The 22,765-nt window shown below is 58.4% G+C and overlaps 1 protein-coding gene across 2 annotated transcripts in view; it reads right to left on the bottom strand.

Annotated features, from left to right (window-relative positions):
* GSE1 (Gse1 coiled-coil protein) overlaps positions 1 to 8,102 on the bottom strand; it is a 101,233-nt gene extending 93,131 nt beyond the window's left edge. For both annotated transcript variants that reach the window (XM_080410683.1, XM_080410684.1), the window contains exon 1: positions 5,659 to 8,102. In XM_080410683.1, coding sequence (XP_080266809.1) covers positions 5,659 to 7,587 — 1,929 coding nt within the window. In that variant the 5' untranslated portion in view covers positions 7,588 to 8,102. The remainder of the gene's footprint in view (positions 1 to 5,658) is intronic.
* Positions 8,103 to 22,765: the final 14,663 nt, after the last annotated feature.

Raw genomic sequence — 22,765 nt, 5'->3', positions numbered from 1 at the left:
ACGGCGAAAAGCCAGCTCATGCCATTACCAACGTAGTTGCCAAAGCAGGCGCCCATGCTGCTATGGCAGGGATGTTCCTCCTCACTGGGAAGCAGCTGAAGAGCATCCCGGGCTGGCCTCCGTGACCATGCTTCCCAGGCAGCCGGGAAAGGCCAAGTATCTGGACAAAACATCTGTCTGTCCACAACAGCCAGAGCCGGCCGTCCCTCTACCCCATCTCCCGACTTGGCCATGGCTTCGCACAAAGCGCAGACAGGGAGGCTGCTCCAAGATGCTCCAGCGGTTGCGAAAGCATTTTCACTGCAGGGGACCAGAGCGGAGCCGGCCCCTCTCCCCGGGAGGCTGCGGGGGATATTTTGGGGGGTGCAGGCAGGGTTTCCTGGGCAGCACACATTTCAGGCCAGCATTTTTGGCAGGTGCTTGCAGAAGAGCAGCAGTGCTTGAGCTGCCAGTCCTCTGCTGCTGCTTTTGGGAAAGGCAGAGAGAAGACAAGGGGCGGGGAGGGGGTGGGTGGGTAAAAAATAAATATATAGCAGCCAGCTGGTGAGCTGTGGAGTCAGCACAAGGTCTGGAGGACGCGGCGACTGGCAGCAATGCAGGAGCCCTGGTATTTTGGACAGCTGGTACAGCAAGGTCAGCCTGACCAAAGCAAAAGCCCCCTTTGCTGTCGTCCCCCCCATCACGGTTGAAGGACGCTGACCCCCAGCTGGAGACACTGGGGGGATGAGCTACCGGCCCATGGGGTGACCCTGAAACAATCTAAGCAGTGAGTGAGGATGAAGAGGGATGGAGGGACAGAGGGGTATGGGTTTCTAGCCTGGCTGGGTACATACCAAACCCTCCCTGACCTCATCGGCAGGAAAAAGCAAGCGGCACATTTTCCTCGTGTTGTTTCTTTGTTTGCCATCTGGGAACACGATCCCGCGGGAGGCCGTGCCCCGAGACATGAAGTCATATCATGATTATATTGCCACCTCCGTGCTCGGATTGAGATCTCATCCGAAAATGCCAGACCCAGTCGGTGTTAGCCGCAGCAAGCGCTGCGGAGGAAGCTGCTTTGCTGAAAGGCAACGTGACCCTTGCTAAAAACATCTTTACATAGACATATGCTGCAAACAAAACAGGTTTATCCCAGTAACTTTGGCTTAAAATACCTTGGCCTGATTTTGCTCTGTATCTGCTAGAATTAGTGATGGCAAGAATTGGCACAGATAAAACCACCAAAGCCAAGCCGAGCTAGAAGCCAAAAAATTGTGGTGAGACCAGCTCTGCTCCTCCCTTACATTTAAGGGACGAGCAGAAGCCCGATGCAGCCCATGCCACCCCTCTGGAGCCCACACATGAAGCCCAGGCTGGGGACTCATTGAAGAGCCATCAGCTTGGCAGACAAAGTGCAACCACTCAAAACACCCCCAGTCACCAGAACACTTTTGGTTTGCTTCAAAATTAATAAAAGATGCAAAGAAACCAGAGGTCCTGCCTGCCTGGCTATGACCTGGGACCCTTCCTGCACAGGTTCCTTGTTTCTCATGCTGCAATACACCCGAATATCCGTACCCTCACCAGGAATTCGTCGAGAGGACAGTCAGGTGTCACCCCTCCACCCCCTGGGTTTGTTTTCATGGCATCCAGGAGTTTCAGCTGCTGCTCAGCATCAGTGGGACAAGGTTCAGTTGAGAAGACAAGAACCCTTTGATGTTTGCCCAAACCCTTTTTCAAAAGCCAAAAAAGAAAATGCCCACCAACAGCTGTAAGCTCGACATAGCGTTTTGGAAACACAGCATGACCTTTGAAGCTTGTAACCTGAAAAAAGGGGCCAAATCCCCAGCTGAGCTAACACCACTGCTGCCAAGCAATAAACGCAGTGAACTCAGGCACAGCCCCATGCAACAAGACTCAGGTGTCCCCTGCAAAGCAGGAACAAGACATGGAAAATGCCAGATGATGCTCAGAAACCAGCCTGAGGACAGAGCTGGAGAGATGGCAGCGAGCTCTGGGTGCTCCCAAGGAGCGGGACGGCACCAGCTGCAGATTTTGCACCCAAAACAAACTTGAACAGCTTTGCTTGAGTTATGGTGGGATTCGTGAGCTTTCCAGAAACCTGAATGTACTTGCAGAAAGTTGCATGTGAGGGAAGAAAACCAACAGAGCTCACTTTTACAGGTAACTGCAGCAAGAGCAGTGGCAGGCGAGGATGGGAAGAGTCAGAAAGGCAGGGGAAGCTTTTCCAGTGCTGGCAGAGGGAAAGGTTCAGAGCAAGCACAGAAAACAGCAGCCAGGTCGAGCACAAACAGCCCTTGACCCGGGAGCACTGGTGACACAGGGCTTCACCCCTTTAGAGAGGGCAGGAGGGCTCGAGGGGCGGCTTCAGTGGCCTCTTCAGCAGGCACAGCCGGCCGGGGACACAGGTCAGCATCGCCTCTGGACACCAGCCAAAGCTGGGTGTTTTATGGGTTATTCAAAGCAATCAGCCTCAACACCTGCTCTGCTCGCAGCGGCTGCTCGTCCCACAGAGCCCCAGGGAGCCAGCTTCTCCCAGCCAGCAGCAGGGCTCGACAGTGGGATGCACAGGTGGTTTCTCTGGATTAGAAAGATGAGACATCATACCTGGTGGCAGCAGCCACCCCAAACCCAGGAGCCCTGCACCAATGGATACATAGATCTGTGCAGGTTCCCCTTGCAAGGGACACAGCTGGAAAGAAGGGGCATTCTCAGAGCACACATCCGCATGCCTTGGAGGGGACCAAAAGCAACAAGCCAAAGGACACCCATACCAGGGAACTATTACCAAAACTCAGCATTACCATTCTCCTTGGTGGGAGAACCCAACTCAACCCACCCCACACAAGCCAACAACAAGGTTTCTGCAGCAGCCCCTCTGCCAGGCAGAGCTTACCTTTGGGAGACCCTCCTGCAGCAGGTAGAACCACCAGCAGCACCCACCCCACTGTCCCCCAACACCAAACCAGCAGCAGGGGCACCACCCCTCCCAAAATACCAAAGCCTCCACCCTCTTGATGAGCCTCAGGTGTAGGGTTCCCTCATTAGCACCTCCAAGCTGTAATAGAGATGACCTGAACCCTGATCTTGCTGTCCTGCTAAGAGAGGGGGATGCTGGAGGGGGTGGAATCTGGTGACATTTGGTACATTTACTCATTGCCTCAAACTTCGAGCCGTCTGAATCAACCACCTGCAGCCAGGACAGTAGTAAACCACCAGCTCTAAGTGCAGCCGGGTGTCAATCCTGAGTGTGTGAAAAAGCACCTGCGTTCAAAAAAAATGAAGTTGCAGAGCTGCAAGGAGGAACAGGGAGATGGTTTTAACCCCTCAGGCTCACTCCCTCCTGTCTGCTTTCATTTGAGTTGGGACCTGCGTGTCACACAGGAGTGAAAGGCTCGCCCAGGGTTACTTTCAGCAGCAAGCGTGCCTGAACAAGGGTACAGTTAAATTAGCCAAGAACCCTACCCAAGTATTAAGCCATGTTTTAAATAACCTTGACATCTGTGAGGTCTCAGCCCGATGGAAAGCATGTGGAGACAGGGAGGGAAAAGGCGAGAGGACCTTCTGGCCAGGCAGAGTCACCACCAGGACACGGCAGAGCCCAGCAAAGCAGAACGGTGCCCGGACCAGCCATGCTCTCCCTAGGCAGCTCTGCCTTGCCCCCTGCCACTCTGCCTGCCTGCGTTCTCCTCCTCTTCCTCCTCCGCCTCCGCTGCCTTTCATAGCCCCACACAAAAGCTTTTCATAGCTGCTTGGGTCAGAGACAGGGCTGCAGGCAGGAACCCAAGTGGGAGTTTGGGGCTGGGGCCAGCGGGGACAAGAACTGGTGTGCCTGAGAAATGCTGGGTTCCAGGGGGGTCACTAAGGGACCCCATGGGATGCACTCCCGAGCACACAACACCAGAATGCGAGCTGGGACAGAATTGCTATCCATCATGTCCCCATGACATGGCCTGGGGACACTAATGGGGTAGCAGCGTGAAACATCAGCGGGGGACATGTGGATGCCACGCCCCTCATCAGCTGCACCAGCATGGGCTCTGCTGGAGCATCATCCCAGCACCCTCCCCTGGGTCAGCACCGTGGGATGCTCGCCTGACTCCTGAGCCCTCCAGGGCCACCAGCCAGCCAGGGCTCCAGCACCTTGCAAATGCCACCAGAGCAGGGGATGGACAGATGGGCAGCGTGGCTGTGCCCACGTGGGCATCGCAACTCACGCAGCCCCACACCAACTCCAACACCCGGAAAGTCTCCACCACCTGAGACCCCTCAGCACACAGTGAGTCGTGTTGGCTGGAAGCAGACTCCCATGTGGGCAAGCCTGAAAATAAATCATCACAAAGCATCCACGGATGACCTGCAATGATGTTGGGGCAGTCCAGCTCAGATGGAGCCTGGAGGAAACTACTCAAAAGCAATGGCTTCTGGAGTATTCCCATCGCCGGCGCCAACCCAACCTCCTGTGCCATCCTGGCAGTCTCCGCACCGCACACCAACCTCCGGTGTGTGCAGCCCGGTTGCTCTCCAAGCAGCGTCACCCCAGCTTGGGAGCCAGCACAGCTGAACGGAAAATTTTATTTGTAACCAGCCAAGGGAGAGCAACCGGAGAGAAAAGGAGCGCTGTCTTGGAAGGGCTGGTTTACATTTCTAAAGAAAATGCCAGTGCTTCGGAGAGCTGCAGGGTTCTGGCTACGAACGGAGCCCGAAGACTTTGAAAATGAACGCGGGGATTTAGGATGCTGGCATTTTACGGAGCCCAGCCTGGGGCCTGGTCTGCAGATACAGAGCAGCGGCTCTCCAGCACACTCCTGCAAGCTGGAAATTCAAGGGTAAAAGCAGTTATTTCCCCATCCTGTGAGAAAGGCAAGCTTGCGACTAGTAAACCTTTGCCCTGCCGTGCTGCTTTCTAGGTGATGCCCCCAAAGCACCCTGCGTAACCCCAGCGGGAGGTACAGAAAAGAGCAACCCGCGACTGGCAGCACCCGGCGATGACACCCACGACACCCTTCAGAGCCGCAGGGCTCCGTCACGGTGGCTTGGAGGGATGCTGCCTGGGGGTCCCTCGCTGCTGGATAACCAGAGCAGCACAGGTGGGGAGCACCCAGCCCCGAGCCCGCACATTAGCTCCCCCAGCTGCAGGAAGAGCCGGTGTTTCTCCAAGGGGAAACCCTTTGATTAAGACAGCTTATACAACCGGAGATAGCTTGGGAAGTTTCCTAGGGCAGCGGAAGGCCATGCGCTCCTTCGAGCTTCCCGAGGATGCTGCCGTGGAGGGCAGGCCAGGCAGCCCTCCCTCCCCTCTGGCCCCGCTGATCACCCTTGACAGCGAGCGGTACGGGATCAGGATTTCCTCCATGCCGGCCCCCACCTCCCTCGTGCAGGGCTGCGAGCAAGCAGGCGCCAGTAACACAGACACACGCTTCTGCAACAGGACAGGTCTTGGCTCTCCCCACCTCTTGGAAGGATTTTTATCTGTTCCTTCGCAGCTTGACAGCTCCAAAAGTTCATTGCTAAAGGCACCCCATCCATCAGCGTTCGCCCCCAGGGACCAGACCCGAAAGGAGAGCATCCATCTATGTCACCGCTCCACCTCCTCCTCAATGCCAGAGCTGGGAAACGCTGGGAGGAGAGGGATGGGGTCCGGGCCAACCGCCTTACCTTGGGGAGGAGCGCCGAGGGTGCCACTGCCAACAGCTCTGGCGGGGTCACGCTCTTGCCAGCCAGGACCACGGCACCGCACTCGGCACAAGCGCCGATGGTCAACTGCTTCCCATCATCCACCAGCAAGCTGTTGGCCACGCGGAGGGTGTAGAGGAAGACGGGGAGCCTGGCCACTTGAACTGCTTTTAATCCAAGGCATCGCTTCTTCTCTTGCCGGCAGAAGAAGCAGACGAAGGTCTCCACTTTGTATTGCCGGGACCAGGCGCTGCTGGGGTGGTGGGAGTTCCTGCCCTCATGCTGCAGCCACTGCCCCAGCAGGTCATGGTAGCAGAGGATGCAGGTGGCCACCAGCCCGGTCGAGTCAGCCGGTCTGGCCCGCGGGGCGGGTGGGTAGACCGTCAGGAAGGGGAAAAAGGGCTCCTTCTCTCCAAATCGCCCTGGTGGGTTGACATTGAGCTGGAACTCTCTGCCAGCTCCCAGCTCGGCCCCACAGATGTAGCAGACGGAGGTGGGACCGGGCTTGACGACGGCAGGGTGGCTGGCCAAGCTGCCGGGATCGCTGGTGGAGAAGACCTGGTGGTACCTGCCCAGGAAGCTCTGCACCGAGGTGATGAGCTCCTCGTTGTGGCAAGCCCTGTACATGGCCCACAGGTCCTGCAAGACCCCAAAGCACTTGCGGCAGCTGCTCACTTCCCAGTGCTTGTTCAACCCCTTGGCGCTGGGCGGGCAAGGCAGGAGGCTGAGGAAGGGGAAATGCATGGTGCTCTTCGCATTGCCGTTGGTGATCTTGGCTGCCACCGGCCTCGCCTCCTTGCCGCACTCCTCCCCGCAGAGGTAGCAAGCCTCGGGCACCGGTGGGGCGCCCACCCCGTCCTCCTTCAGCCCTCGCCGCCCCTTGGCAGGCATGGCGCCGGCGTTGAGGGGCACCACGTAGAGCCGCTGCAGCACGGGCACGTTGGCCAGCTCGAAGCTTTGCCACTGCTGCATGAGAGAGGCGAAGCAGCAGGGACACACCAGGGTGCTGCCCGTGGGCGAGAGGGGCTGGGCGCCGGGCGGGGGGCTGTGCAGCCAGAGGAAGGGGAAGAAGGGTGCCGGCGAGGTCTTCTCCTGCTTCTGCACGTGGACGCGGTGCTGGGTGGTGGGCGACAAGGGGCTGCCGCAGATGTAGCAGGCGGTGCCCGATGCCCAAGCGGGCCGCTCGCTGCCCTCCTCCTCCTCCTCCTCCTCCTCCTCCTCGCTGGTGATGTTGATCTCGCTCTCCTCCGAGGAGCAGCGGGGCGGCCCCCGCTTGCCCGCCGCCGCCGCCGCCGGGGTGGGCCGCGCCGCGCCGCCCGCCCCCTCGGGCTCCGAGAGGGGCTCGGCGTCGGAGAGCTCGGAGAGCTCGGAGCCGGCCGCTGGCCCTTCCTCCTCCTCCTCCTCCTCTTCCTCCTCCTCCTCCTGGCCGGCGGGGCGGCGCGGCGGCGCGGCGGGGTCCCAGCCCGTGGCCCCCCGCCGCAGCCCGGCTCCCCCCGCCGCCGCCGCCGCCGCCGCCTCGCACTGATGGGGCCGCTTGAGCCAGTACATGCGCTTCTCCACCGGCGTGCGGCTGCGCTCGAAGGAGTCCCACTGCTCGCCCAGGAAACAGCGACAGACGGCGCAGACCAAGGCGCAGCCCTCCGCCGAGACGGCGCGGGCGCCGGGCGCCGGCTCCTGGTGCTGGAGGAAGGGGAAGAAGGGTCGGTGGTCGCGGGGGGGCCGCACTTGAAGCTTTAGCTCTTTGCCGCGGCTGATGCCGCCGCCGCAGATGAAGCAGCAGAGCGGAGGCGCCGGGGGTTGCGGAGCCCCGGGGCCGCCCGCCACCGCCGCTTCGCCGGCCGCCAGCGCGGCCATCAGCCGCTGCTTGCGGGAGAGCGGCGCCGCCGCCGCCCCCGGCCCCGCCGCGCTCATCGCCGCCCCCGGCTCATCCCCCGGCTCCGCCGGACACGCAGGCTCGGGGGGCGGGTTTGCCGAGCGCTCCCCCCCCGCCCGCCGCCGCCCGCCTCCTCCCCGCCGCGGGAGACGGCAACGAGAAAGGGAAAAAAGAAAAGAAAAAAAAAAAAAAAAAGACCCAAAAAATAATACTCCGAAACCACCAAAAAATCCCCCCAAACAACAACAACAACAAAACCGGAATAAAAGTTCGGTGCGAAAGTTTGGGTCCCGCCGGCGGCGCGGAGGAAGGGCGGCTGCCGGCCGCCTCCCGGCCCCGGCGCCCCCGGCCCGGCTCCTCCCCGGCCCCCCCGCCGCGACCTGCCCGCCGGGGGGAGCCGGGGGGAGGAACGAGCCGCTGCCGCCCCCCCCCCCCCCCGCCCGGGGCGGCTCGGGGCTGCGGCAGCCGCAGCGGGGGGTGCAGAGGGACCCCACGAGGGGGGCGGGGGTGTGTTGTGTGTATTTACAAACCCACCTCACCGAGGGGGTCTATAATCGCCCCCCCGCGGGGCTTCGCGCATGCCCCCCCACCCCCCCATGCGGGGCGGCCCGCACGCGTTGTTCCCTCCCCATCCATCCCCCCGCCGACCCCTCCCCAAGCACGGCCTTTGGGGCAGCTCCCCCTTCCCAAGGCGGCACCGCCGGCCGGTCCCACCGCAGGACGGCTCCCACTGCGCTTTGCCGCCACATCCCTGCCCTTCCCAGCGCTGCCCACCAGCCATTAGCTCCCTGTCCCGACCACAGAGCAGCCCCGGTAATTTATTTCACATTTCAAAAGTCCTGCTGCTGTTCCAGTTCAATACCAGATTCTATTTCCCGCTCGGTCCTAAAATGCTGCATCGCTTTGCCACTCACTGGTAAATAGCTGATGTGTTCCCAGCCGGAGTTGGCCACGTTTCAGCGACGCATGCAATAATCCCGGTATATCCTTACCTGCCTTGCAGCCTGCGATAAGATTTAATGCTTGTAAAGCACTTTGCTGTCCTTGGACAATAGGCACCGCGGAAGTGCAAACTGTACTGAGGTCCAGCCACAATTAAACCTGACTTATTAACCACCCAAGCATCTAGTCAGCATACCCGCCAGCTCGGCACAGATCTCCCAATAAAAAAAATTATATATATATATATATATATATATATTAGAGGCTGTAAGGATATTTTTCAAGCAGTCGTTTTTAGGAGGAAGCCTGCACCCGGCAGTACTGTTGAGTTTGAGTTCATGGCAAGTCACTGCAACATCCCTGGTCCTGTCCTTGCAAAGCCCTCAGCCTGCCCTGCTGAAGGAGGGTGCTGTGCAGGATCGAGCCCAGAGAGGCAAGGTCGGGAATTGCAATAGGACAAGGGACAGGCGGGACCGCGGGCTGAGTGCCTGGGCCATGTGTCAGGGCACCCAGCTGATGCGGAGAAGCCACACGGTCCCCACTCCTCATCACCTCTGGTGTGAGCACAGTCCTCGCCCTGGGGGCACCCCCCGGCTGCGTCCCCCTTGGGTTGACCAACCCTTTGTGTCATCTCCCACCCGGACCGCAGGGTGACGGCATCCGGCGCTCCCCAGCAACTGGCTGTGAGATCAAACAGATTGTGTGACATCAGCTGGAGCGCGGGCAGGGGCAGGAGGGCTCTTCGGGGACCCGGATCCAGTTTCCATGCAGATGGCTCCGGCAATAAAGAAGCAGGGGAGTGGGAGGCAACACACAAAGCGGGGAACACGATACCTTGGGAGAACTGGCTCCACGGGGTTTTTTGCAGGGTTTCCAGAAGACAGCAGGGCCTTGTTATATTTTATTTATTTACAGGCCTGATGTGGCGGCTGCTCGATGCACTGAGGGTACTGGGAGAGCTGTGCACATCATGGACATGGGGTGGACATGAATCAGATGTTCCTTAAAAGGTGCACGTGGTCTCTCAGTGGCACCCCTTTTTCCGGCTGGGAAGAGGCCATCCAGGTGAGATGGGGTCCCTGACCGCAGGCAGCAGCACTGGGTCAGGGAATGCTTCGCCCTGTCTGTGCATCCTTTGCTGCTGCTGCTGCTGCCTCTGGGTTTTTCCCGGGGGAGCAGTCTCGGGCTGCTCCCGATTGCCCAGCCGGAGCTCCCTGGGGAGACGCAGCCACCGGCTCAGCCCACCCTTCGAGTGCGGCCGACAGATGCTCTCCCGCCTGCTTCACAGATGGGCGAGAAAACAACGCGCTGCATTCAAGGACCAGAGCTTAGCAGGGCCAGACCCCCCTTCCCCACCCTGGCCCAAAACACCAACCCTCCTTGCCTCTCTCCCGCCTCTCCGGAGGTGCAGTGAGCCCCCGGCTCCCCCCGCGCCCTGCTGGGACGCAGCCTGCCTCGGAGCGGCTTCCCGGGCCTTGGCTGCGCACGGACAGAGCAGCTCATTTATCATCCTGTGCCGCCCCGGCCCTGCGGTTGCTGTTTGCAACAGAGAAGCTGGGAGGGAGAGAAAATTTCTCAAGTCGGCCTCGGCAAGAACTGAAAACATATGCCCTGGCGGCAAACGCCTCCCCTGGGGCGCGGGGATCGAGGCGAGCCTAGCACAGGATTTTCCACCTCGGCTCCCGCCGGCGTGCAGCCCTCCTGCCAGAGCCAGCGTTTTAAAGCAACCCAAGGGCTGGGGATGGTGACAGCCAGGTCCGCTCCTCCGAGCCCGGCGCCGTGGGGATAGCGGGATGCAATGCAGACGGAGCAGGATGCGGTGCAGGATGACTCCTCTCTCAAGCTGGACTGCTGCAGACCAGGGTCAAGAGGCAAACGGCCTCACTGCACCCCACTCAGACCTCCTGGCTGGCTTGCAATGCAGAATCGTCCCCTTGCACAAAGGCAAGCCCCAGGGACAGATGTCCCTTACAAGGCAGGGGCCAGACAGCCACTGCGTGACCGTATTGCGTCAGGACTCATCAGGACTCGGTGCTGGTTGTGCAAGGTGCTGTACAAACAGCCCCGAGCAGCCTCGTGGCATGGTGCTCCCACGGCGTGCATCGGGCTGGGGCTTGGGATGGATACACAAGCAGGCTGCCTGGTGCTGTCCCCGGACCACCGCCATCCCCTTCCCTGTCTGTCCTAGTCCTGTCCCCATCGCCGTCATCCCTGTGGTCCCTCAGGCGTGGCAGGACGGTGCCCAGCAGCACCCACTTGGCCGCACGCCGATGAGGTGCCGCTGCACCCTGAGGAGCGGGCACGTGCTGCAGATCCCCCCTGTCCCCAGGACCGGGAGGTTAATATGGAAATTACCAACTGCTTATTCCTTCCAGCTGTTGCTGTGAGTCATCAAGTGCCTTAAAGAGCATTTCAAACAACACAGTGCCTTCGAGACAGCATGACTGTTTCCCCAGCCACCCCCTCCGGATAATCCTCCACAGGGTCTGGTGTTTGAAAAGGGAATATTTCTCCAAGGAGGCAATTCCCAGCCATGCGTGGCCGGGGAGGTGGAACAGCCGCTGCCTCGCCACGGCGCCTGACCAGGCTCCCACCTCTGCCCGTGGGGTCCCGGCATCCTGCCGGAGAGCAAACCCAGGCGGGAAAGGGCACCATGCCAGGCAGCCCAGCCCCGCCACCATCCATGTTCAAAACCCAAAGGGAACATCTAAATGCCACCACAGGCAGGCGCGGGAGGTGACCCCAGCTATGCCACCTGGGGAAACTGAGGCACAGAGCGGCCAGCCTGAGCACCATGGTGTCACCTGCCTAGGGCAAAGCTGGCAGTGTGGCCACTGCAGGATGCTGGGGCACTGGCCTGGGGTTTAGTGACCTTGAACTCTGCTCTCCACAGCTGTATTTTTCTCTGCAAGTTGTTGTTTTTTTTTTTTTTTTTTTTAAAAGGCTGATCTCTACTTGGTTGGTGCTGATTTTTCAGACAGAGAAGATAGGGCTGGTTCATGGAAATAGTCAGGATATATCCTTTATTTGCTGCTTCCACCTTTCTTTGAACCTTTGGACTTTCTTAATTGATTTTTTTTTCTTTATTCCTTTTGCTGGAAAAGCCCAGCCATGTTTTCTCCTGCTTGTAAACTATTTCCCCCTGTCCTTCGTGTGGCCATGCAGGTGAGTCAAGGATGCTCTCAGCCAAGATCACGGCTGGTGTGAGCAGGAACATCTGCCCCTGCGTGGCTTGGAACCCGAAATAAAAAAAGAGATGACCCAAGAAAAGCTGCACGCAGGTGACAGGGAGCTGTGGGGCGAGGGGAGGGGACAGCAGGCAGCCACTCTGTGCTGAAACTGCAGCCATGGACCAGAGCGCAGGGTCTGCAGTGCAGGAGGATGCAGGATGGTCCATGCCTGGGAAGGAGGGATGCTGCTGGGATGGTCCCCATGAGGCAGGATGGAGAAAGGTGACTCTGGGGAGAGGAGGGGGCCACTGGCTGCCACCACAGCCCTGCGGAGACACGCTGCAGCTGAGCCCAAGCCACCCTGCTCTGCCAACCGCTTACAGAGATGCTGCGGCAAAGAAATCGCTGCTCCTGTGACAGCCAGAGGACAAAGCCATCGCGGGGATGCGTTCGGCACCTGGCGCAGCAGTTGCCGGTGGCTGGGTCCATCCAGCAGCCCCAGGGCCAGCCTGGAGGTGCACATGAGCGTGAACATGCCTGTGTGAGTGCACGAATGTGGATGGAAGCAAAGTGAAGACCCAGCACCCTCAGCCCCTGCTCTCAGTCCCTGCGGGCGCATCCAGTGGTGTTAACCTCACACCGCACCTCCTGGCTCACCCCCGCAGGGGCCAGGCGCTGATTCACCCTGTGGCACCGTGCCCTGCGAGGCAGGAGGGAGCCACGTCCCCTGCAAGGCACAAGGGCCGCGTTGCCTTTTTTTTTTTTTTTTAAGAGGTTTTTTTTTTTCCCTTTCCAGAACAAGCTGCTCTGCAAATGCCAAGTGCTGATGCCAAAGGGCCGTGTCAACAAAGAAGAATGAGTGTGGCTGTTAGAGGCTGCTATTAAAAAAGGGTGGAGAGGAGAGGGAGAGGGGGGAAAAAAGGAAGAAAAGGTTTGTCAGTGCAAACAGTAACAGTTTGCACAGCAGTAAAAATTCAGGAGCAGCAATCGGGCCCCTGCAGTGCCCTCAGGGGCTTGTGCTATGCAGGTACTCTGCACCCTGGGTCCTCCCCAGGGTCCAGCAGCCCAGGGCACAAACCAGTCCCAGCAACTTGGCATCCCCCTGTTGTGAGCAGCACAAAGTGTTTTCCAAGCTCCAAGTATTTTCCAAGCCCGCTGTGCTCCTGCTCGGCCTTCGAGCCCTGAGGCAGGGAGTCATGGCGGGGCTGTGCATGGCATCGGTTCCCGGCACGCGGCGGGGCAGGTCGAGGTCCTGCCCCATGAGTGCCAGGAGCTATTTCTAGGCAAGCCCTGGCTGCTGCTGAGTGGGATGGGAGGGAAGGAGCTTCTCACATGACGCTGAAGATGCAACGGGAAGACTCGGTCTCTGGTTTCAGCTTTCTATTCCCAGCCCGTTATTCACCAGTGGAAGATGCCATCTGCCCCACCGGGCAGCCGAGGGGAGCCAGGGCCAGATCCGCGGCTGGTAGCCACCTGGTGGAGCTCCAAAAGAGCCCAAGGGAGCTAGGCCCCCTCATCCTCCTGGGAAGCAGATGGTTACAGCTCCTGCCCAGCCGAAAACCCCCTTCGGCACTGCTTCTCCCACCCGCTGATATCTGGTACCCAGGATGTCAAACCCAAGTGGATGTGGTGGTGCCTGGGATGCCCAAGTAGCACAGCATGGGAAAAGGCAAAAGGAGCTTAAGGATAGATAAACAAAGGCTGAATCTTTCTGAAAAATCCAGATTGAAATTCTTTCTGAGGTTAATACACCAGTTTACTCCAAGTTTTTAAAAAATATTCTAGCTTACTATTTTTGAAGAGCACCTTGGACCTTCCTTAGCCCTGATCTTACCCCCACATCAGCACGCACCCTGCACACTCCACAACCCACTCTGCCGTGCTTGTCTCAAAAGCAATGTTAGGAGTAAGGCAAGCCTCCTTGTAAGGCCTGGTTTTTACATACTCTCCCTCCCCCAAAAAAGAAGTTTGGTCAAAATTGAGATGTTCCCACAGAAATTGGTATTTCCCGATGGAAAAACATTCCATCAGCAAAATGCTGACCCGCTCCGGTTACAGCCTGGTCATGGCGATGAGGCAACGCAGCTGGGAAAGGAATTAAAAAGGAGCTGGAGAGCTGTACCGCTTCACCGCATCCCGCGGCCGAGTCGGCAGCAAGGACCCCGCTCCTCCCCGGTGCCTCCTGGTAGCGGGATGTGGATCAGCCAGGAGGAACCGAGCTATCAGCACACCACCCTGTCAGCGGCACCTTGGGATCCCAGCCCTGGTGGCCATCACCCCAGCCCCATCGTCACCCCAACCCTGCTGGCACCTCGTGATGTCTCATCGGGGCGTGAACACCCGCGGTCCCTGCTCTCCCGAAGCCAACTGCTGCTTATCTGAAGCTCAGGCAAGCCAAGGGTACCAGATGTCCCCAAGGATGAAGCTCTGCAAACAAACCAAGCCCAGCCTCTGCTCATTATTGGGAACATCTTGCAGGATTTAGTGAGCTGTGGGAGGAGATTAGCAGACCAAGGGCTGGGAGCTCAGCAGGTTCACCACCGGGACTGGAGATCAAGGGCCGCCGCCAGTGTCTTCACTCTAAGAATTGGTGGAAGTGCTTGTTTGGGAGGTTCTCCTGTGCCTTCGGGTGGCCAAGCAATGGACAGGGTTTGTTTTCTTTCTTTTTGGAAGGCAGGTTGGTAAACACAGGCTGGAGTGGATCAGGAATCAATAGTCCTTCCTGAAGCCAAAGGGTGAAAAGAGAAGCTTCTGTATTGGAAAGATTTTTGTTGGCAATAACAGGGCAGAAGCCCGTGGCCATGCAGCAGCAAGCACAGCCCGTGCAGGGTCTGGCCCTGCTGTGGCAAGCACCGATGCTTGGGAAAGGTGCCGGCTGTGCAGGCGAAGCAGGCACTCATCCCTGCCGCTGTGGGCTCACCTTCCCTGTATGGCACTGGATCCCATCAGCCAGGATGGACACATCCCTTCAGACACAGGACGCAGCCGTCACGCCTGGGGAAACTGAGGCAGAGGGGCTAATCGGCAGGAACATGAGCGCAGACCTCCTAAATTCCCATAGCCACCAGTTTATCCCTTCCCTGTACCAAGCCCTTCTCCCCCTATGGCTGTGAAGAGGCATCACCAGCCCTCAGAGCCCCCTCCCCAGCTTGGCATGTACCCCTGCAGCTGTGAAGCCCTCCATCCTCCTGCAGCATCCATGTGGGCCAGGCACCTCCTCCTGTCCAGTCTGTCTCGTTAAAGTGCGTCCCTGTTTCCTGCTAATCACTTTCCCAACCAAATGTGGGCTTCCAGCAGGGATTCACCCCCTCCAGCCGTGTGGATGCTCTCAGTGCCCAGCGGTCCCTGCCCTGGGGACCTTCTCACGCCTCCAGCCATGAGGTGTTTAGCCGGCAGCAGGGCTGGACCCAGGAGCACTGGTTACGATGGGGACACTGAACCTCTTGACCTGTGCCTGGGTTGTTTGCCAGGCAAGCAACATCCCCTTCCCAGGAGGAATTTCTCCTGCGTGTCTCCCTCTGACTTCTGCTAAATGCATCCATCTCAAGAGATGTGCTCACTCCGCTGGAGGCAGCAGCGATGAAGTTGATCCCACCAGGCAAATGTGCCTTCATCCACAGGGACTCCGCACACACCTGGCCTCAAATCAGGGTGCACCAGGGATGAGGTCCCCATCCTCAGTCTCTCCCCATTCCTCCCCACTCCTGCCCCTGCCATAAATCAACACCAGCAACATAAACTAAAAGCAAGTTTATCTTAAGGGCTTTTTAAAATACATATTAAAAAATACAGCTTCATCGGAAAGGCGCTTTTTTTTTTGCTTTTTTTTTTTTTTTTTTTTTGGGAAAGGTTTATGCCTCCTTGGAGACCTCTTCAATAAAACGCATTCCGGCTCTCCGAGCGTCTGACTGCAAATCAGGTTCCAGCCGTTCCCTTCCTGTGCCGACCTGCTGGAGTCGGCTGTTATTCTTGGCAGGGTGCCCTGAAGGAAGAAAAAAATCCCCCCCCCCCCCAGCTCCCAGCGGCTGGGAAATGCTGATGACATGACACCTTCCAGCATTCTTCAAGGTCAAGAGGGGAGGGAGGGAAATGAAAGGGGAGAGGGGCTTTTTTTTTTGTTGTTAGCATGGGTTATTGCTTCGCTCAAGCATTTCCCTTTGATGCTTGCTCCTTGTTACACAAGATGTTGCAGGCTCGCCCTGCCGCCCTGCACAGTGCTGGGGGTATGAGCTCACCCCCTTCCCCACTCCCCTCCAGCAAAGGGGCTGTACTCCCAAGGGCATTTTAGCACCAGCACCACAGGGGTTCAGCTTAAACCCAAGCTGGTTTTAACCTCCTGCACATCCCACGGACCGTCGCGTTTGCTCCATCTCACTGCCCCACAGAGCTGCATCCTCAGGGACTGCAGGCACATGGATGCCCCCACGGCCCCAGCCGTGCCAGTGAGGAACCTGTGGTATCTATTTAAAATGATGCAAGCCAAAAGCTACCTCCGTGGCATTTCCCCATGGCACTGGCACGGGCACATGGGCTCCCCCATGCAGAAAGCCCTGGTGCCCCTCAGCAGGCCCCAGGCGCTGCAGCAAGCTGATACGGACACGCAGCATCCTTCAGGGTCCCCTGCAGCAGGACTTCTACTCTGGCAGATAAAACTTGGCACCTCTCTCCTTGAGATCCAACAAATCTCTGCTAATCCCCCTGCTCCTGGCTGCCAAATCCTTCTCCTCCCCCCAGCCAAGGTGCTGAGCTCTTCAAGGAGAGTTGCATGCAACCATTAATCCTCGCAACAAGGAATTGCTCTTGGTTCTGCCGGTACGGAGGGAGCGGGCGCAGAGGACGAGCAGCAGTGAAGATGCCGTGCATGGCTGGCATCAGTGCAGGGGAAGGATGCTGCACCCCTCAGGCTTCAGCTGATGCCCTGACCCTGGGCTGAGTGGTGCTGCCAGCGCAGGCAGCTCTGGCTGCTGCATCCCCGTGAACGGGTGCTTTTGCTCTCCCACTTTCCCAGCCCACACTGGAAGGAAGATCATAAGTGATCCAAGTGCAGCAAGAAGGGGAAGCAAAGCAGGTGCCAGCAGTGGTGGCCAGGGACCAGGAAACAAGCCAGGGACAGCGATGGGGTGCTCCCCGTGTTTGCACGCTGGCCTGGGATGGAGTGATGTCCCCAGCCTCCCGGGAGCCCTGGTGTACTGCTCACAGCCTCACAAGCTGCATCGCAGTGCCTGCGGGTCAGGATTTACCCCGGAGGGACTGCAGCCCTCCTGATCTGTGTCCAGCCGAGCTCTTGCTGCCACACAGGTCCATAAGACTGCCAAGGATGCTTGAGGATCATCTTTAGGAGCAGACATGAGCTAAACCACCTGCACCAGGGACCCTGTTGTCTCCTTTACACAACGTTTATGGGCCAGGTGGTAAATGAGCCTGTTGGCTGTGCTGGATCAGGCCAGGGCTGCTGGGGTTCCCACCTTTTTGCCAGCTCTCAGCCCTCCCTCGTGCCATAGGAACTGACCTATGCTTTGCAGAGTCCCCTTGGGAATACCAGGACCACAAGCACCCGGGCTTGCCCTGGCTTGGAAAGGAGCAGTGGAGGGTCCCCAGGCCACCCCAGCATCCATGCAGGTTCCCCTGGAAGCCAGTGCACGGCCGCATCCTGCTCCAAGGGCTGCTGGAGGAAATCCTGGAAGGCCATCTTACAATGCAGCCCTTCCTGTCCCCGAAGGACCGCAGAGCACGGAAAAGGCACCGTGGGCTGATGGCACTGGCTGGCCCCAGGGGGACATGGTCCTACCCCATGGCACCTTGCTGTCCAGCCCACCTGGGGCCCACTTCCCATTGGGCTTCCAGCCAGCAGCGCCGCTTTGTATTAAAAATACAAAAATACAATAGGAGCAGCAGGTTGATTGCCCAGGACCCCACTGGAGGCAGACACACAGGCACAGCCAGTGGCACAACGGGGGGAGATGCTACTGCTGGAGATGCTCCTCTGCATCCCCCAGGTCCCCAATGCCGGTGCCTCTGTTACCCCTCCTGGTGACATCCCACCTGCAGAGCAAAGGGAAATGTCTCATTAGTGTCCCCACGTTGTCCAGACCACCAGAAGCAGCCCTTCTGCTCCTGCCAGCCCTGGGGCATCGCAGGAGGCCACGCAGGGAGGCAGGGTGGCCGCGGGTCACGTCCCAGCGCTGCCTGTGCCATGGTGACAGGCTCGACGCGGGGCTCCCGTGTTACTGTTCCCGGTTGTTTTCCAGCGGGGAGGCCGCGGGGCCAGCTGGCTGCCGCCTGCCTGGAACAACGTGGCCTATTTTAAACCGCTTGCACAAGGAGTCAGCAGCTCCAGCTCGGATTTTTTCCGAACTTTATTTGTCCAAACACTCCACAGGGAGAGAGGGAGGGAGAACAGGAGCAGGGAGCAGCTCCCGGCTTGCTTTGCCACCAGCAGCTCACCTGCACCAGCGGTGGTCTGGGCTGCCAGCAGCAGCGGTGAGGATCCTGCATGCAGTGCCCACCAGCCAGAGCCCCCGGGCACGAAGCGGTCCCCAGACCCCACAGGGTCAATGCACACAGAGAAACTGCAGGCGAGGAGGGCAGAGCATCAAAGCCAGTGTCCTGCCTCTAAAAGGCAGCAAACACCCTGTGTAGGGGTCAAGCTACAGCTCTCGCCAAGCATCCCCAAGGCAGGTGGCTCTGCTGAGCACAGGGGCCGATGCCAAGCAGCCACACATATGGAAAGACCCACTGGGGAGCCTGGATAAAATCTCAGCCAGACCCTGCTGCAAACACCAGCGGGGCTCACAGATGCTCGGAAAAGGGGGCTGCAAAACCCTCTTGCTCCCCCACGATGGTCCCAGCCCCATTACATCCCCCGTGCTGCCAGCCATCCTGCTGAGGCTGCAGCACCCTGTGGATGAAAACACTGTTTGCAGTGATTAAACACTGACAAGTTTAAATTAAAATCACAGAATCGTAGGATAGTTTGGGCTGGAATGGACCTTAAAGCTCCCCCAGTTCCACCCCCTGCCAGGGGCAGGGACACCTGCCATAGCCCAGGCTGCCCCCAGCCCCGTCCAGCCTGGCCTGGGACACTGCCAGGGATGGGGCACCCACAGCTGCTCCGGGCAGCCTGGGCCAGCGCCTCGCTGCCCTCACGGGGAAGAATTTCTAAATCCACCCTCTTTTGGTTTAAAACCATTTTCCCTTGTCCTATAGCCCCACTAAAAAGTCTGCCCCCGTCTTTCCTATGAGCCCCATTTAAGTACTGAAAGACCACTACAGACTCCCCAGAACCTTCTCTCCCTGAATCTCCCCGAGTTTGCTCTTTCCCACATCAGACCACATCCGCCGCAGACTTTTTGGAGGGGTGACCCTTCCCTGAAGGTCCCAAAGGACCCAGTGGCCCCGAAACACAGAGCAGCAGTACTCCCCGGGAAGCGCCTTCTCCCCAGCAGAAGACTTCATATTCCACAACGTAACCAGGGCATCCATCGCCCAGGATTTTTTGCCATGCCATTTCCTCTAGACCGAGCTGCTTACAATGCCTCTTTATGAAACAGCTCCTCCCGCCCTGGGCTGAGGTGAGCTCAGAAGACCCCTTCCAGCTTTTTTGTCTGAAATCCAACATCTCTTGCAAGGGTCAGCAGCCCAAGTGATGTGAAACATGATTTCCTAACCCTGCCGGTGAGAAAACACTGTGAAGAATAAAGGGGGATGACTACAGTTTAAAAAAATGTAATTGTACTAAAAAAAAAAAAATATTTTTTTTTTTACCTTTTTCCCCAAGGAAGTGGGAGTTGTTGTGGCCAGCAGAAATAAATTGCTTTTCCCAGAGTTACCAGACCCTTTGTTCGCTGGGGAGGGACTGTGCTCCTGCTCGGGAGGACTTGGCCCGCGATGGGGGTCCCAGAGCAACCTGAACACAGCGCACATGTTTTGTAACCGCTAAACCACCCAGCTCACAAAACCTACATCTTGGGTTTTAAGCTGTTGGCTGCAGGCCCTTTCGAGCTTTTTCGTTCGAAGAACAGTTCAACTCTTGGAAGAAAAGAAGGGGTAAAAAAAAAAAAAAACCAAACCAAAAGTTATCAGCTGTTGAGTGCTAGCTGGATGCGAGAGAGCCGCTGAGCTGCACGCCGGCTGGGTGGACGGCCGGGGACTCCATGGATGTCATATTGGCCGAAGGCAATATGTTTATGGCCCTGGCTGGAAGCCCTTCTGAGAAACCCATCGCAGTGATTTACAGCGCTTCCGATGTATACGAAGCCATTCCTCTTCCACTGACCAGCCTGAAAAGAAAACATCTGCAATACGTCAAAGTCGGCAAGAGGGACGAAGGTGTAAATAGGCGTGTGTGCTGGAGGGCAGGGCGACACGAGTCCCGGCACGTCCCCGCGCCCGGCGCCGGCCAAGCCAGGCAGGAGCCGCTGGTCCCACTCAAGGATGCCCAGATTTTGCCCGTTGCCCTTCCCAGGGCTCTCCCCTCCAGCGGCAGAGCCGAGAGGTACTAAACCATGCTTTAAATAAACAGGGTGCTTTTCACACCAGAGCTAGTTAGGGAGGATGGAGCCAAGCTCTGGTTTAATGCTGGATTTACCCTGGCAAGCCTGGAGTGTGGGTGGGAGCATCCCCAGCAGCCCCCTGCTTGCAGCCCTGGCTCCCACTGAGCCCTCCTGCCCCAGCCAAATCCAACACCCACAGCAGCATCCCAGATATTGAAAGCAGGTCAGAAATGTCTCAGCTGTGCCCGCATCCTCCTGGCGCTGGCCCCAGACAAGTGGTGCCAATGGAGGGGTCTGACCCATATGCAGCCACCCAGGGCAGCTGGGGTCCCCCACCTTGGTTGCATGGCTTCGCAGTCCGTCACAGTCCCCAGAGACTGGGATGTGGCAGGCAAGCGGGAGCACTTCACACCAGTGATGGGTCTGTGGGATGCACAGACCCCTGGCTCCAGGGCAGCCACTGCCTTGGGGAGCAAACAAGAAATCTCACCATGGAAAAGATATTTGCTGTTCAAGCAGGTCTTGCCTAGAAGCAATGCACCAGGACAAAGGTGCCCATGCCCTAGGCTGGGGACAGCATTTTGGGCCTGACTGCCAGCTGTGCAAATGCAACAGCATCTCCATTGCTAACAGTGCATGCAAGCACCTTGTACAAGGCACAGCTATAACCTCAGCAAGCACTCAGCTGGGCCACATCACACTGGGGGCAGAGCTAAGGACAGGTCTGGCTCCAGGGGACCGGGGGAATCTCCTGCCTAAATGAGCAGTCAGCTCCCATCACACCCACTGACTGGATCCCAGAAGGACTGCAGTCATCATCCCTCCTACACATCCTCAACAAAACGCCTTAGACCCAACCGCCCCCTAAGCAGCAGCCTGCTAGGCTGCCAGGTATCTCCCTGCAGCCCTGCCAGGACCACTTCTGGTCTGGGAGATGTTACCTTTAGCTTCTGCAGTGGCATTAACACCTTGCCCCATTCAGGGACTCCTTGGCAGAGCCAGCATTTCTCTTGGCACCCAGAGGGAAAGGCGACTTACAAGAGACCTAGAGCTCCCCCCGTGCATATGAGCATAGGGCTGTTCAGGCTGCAAAAGCCAAAAGGGACCCCAGAGGGGCTAATCTGCTGCCACTCGGACCTGCTGAATGAGCAGGTAGGTCCTTCACTCCCAGGATGAAGGAGGGATGAGCAGCAAAGCCCATCTCTGCCATCTTAAGAGATGCTGAAAGCTGAGTGTGCATCCAGAGCAAAATCCCTGTTGGGGTGTAATCCCCTGCACCAGCATCCCTCCTCGCATCCCCGTTGCTTGCTCTGTGCTGGCAGGGCAGCTGTGATGGGAGCAGGCTTGGGGCGTGGAGGATCTTGGCAGCAGCCCCTAGTGCTGGACCACAGATGTGGCCACCATGGCTTATTTCCTCTGGATTTCACTTCAGCTCTTTGTGTGTGGGGAAGGTTTTAAGTCTATTTCTGGGCACCAGAAGTGAAACAGCAGCACAGAAAAGGGATGGCAATCCCTCCCACACGCTGCACTGTGACCACCGAGTCAGTCTCCCAGCCTCGAAAGAAGCAGCAGGGGCTATGCTGCCCTTCAGAGGACCCCCAAAACCCATGCTCACCCATGGCGGAGCAGCCAGGCAGCATTGCACCAAAGCCGCATCCCGAGGCTGCTGACCCTCACTGTGGGGCAGGGGGACGCGGCAGCCGCCGGGTGCAATTGCTACCGAGCAGAACTCTGCCCTGCCTGCTGCCAAGTTTGGTTTTGTTTTGGGTTTTGTTTTTGTTTCTTTTATGAGCCTAATTTCATAGGAAGGAAAGAGCCTTTAATGCAAGTGGGCGATTGGCAGCTGGCTCCTGGGAACCCTGGGAATCCTGGAACCTCTTCCTTGGCAGCCCCCAGTCCCTTTCTGTGCTTCAGCTCCCCATCCAGCCATGGCTGGCTCGGCCAGGTTGCAAATCCTGCACAGCAGAGGCACAGAAATGCAAGTGGGGAGACTGCCCAGCCAAACAGTTGCTCCTCCAAGCCCTTTGGAAGTAAAAAACAACCCCATATACATGGAAAAAGCTGGATGCCCCCGGAATCATAGGCAGATCACATCCCCGTGCCCCACCAGATGCAGAGGAGGAGCGGGCAGTCAATGTCTGCTTGAGCTTATGCCAGGACCTGCCCAGCTTGGCCGGTCTGGTGCTCGGGAGCTCGAAGATGCTGCAAGATGCTTGGCAGGGGACAGCAGCATTGCCCTCAGCTCTGCCCTTGCTGGCAAGCCCAGCACCTTCCCATGCAGCACCAGCCGTGGCCGGCCACTGCCCTGCAAGACAAACACCCGTGCAGAGCCTTGACCTGCCTTTCCAAGCCCCCGCACGGGTGCAGATAACCCAGGTGGCCTCACCGTCGCGCCAGGGCAGAGATTTGGGCACGGGCGGGAGCTGGATGCTCCCAGCTCTGTGACCCCCTTGCAGAGCAGCCACCAACCTCTCCCCTACCCCAGCTGGTTCCCAGCACAGGATGCATTAAGCTCCCAGCTGCAAATACAAACAGCCCCTGGGCAATGCACGCCAGCCAGCAGCCAGGGCTCGCTGCCCTCTCGGGGACCAACTCTCAGCAATCCCAGCCCC

The sequence above is a fragment of the Falco punctatus genome (genome assembly GCF_963210335.1).
Source record: "Falco punctatus genome assembly, chromosome: 14".
Lineage (NCBI taxonomy): Eukaryota > Metazoa > Chordata > Aves > Falconiformes > Falconidae > Falco > Falco punctatus.
The sequence above is the reverse complement of the archived record's forward strand: the minus strand, read 5'-3'. Positions and strand labels throughout refer to the sequence as shown.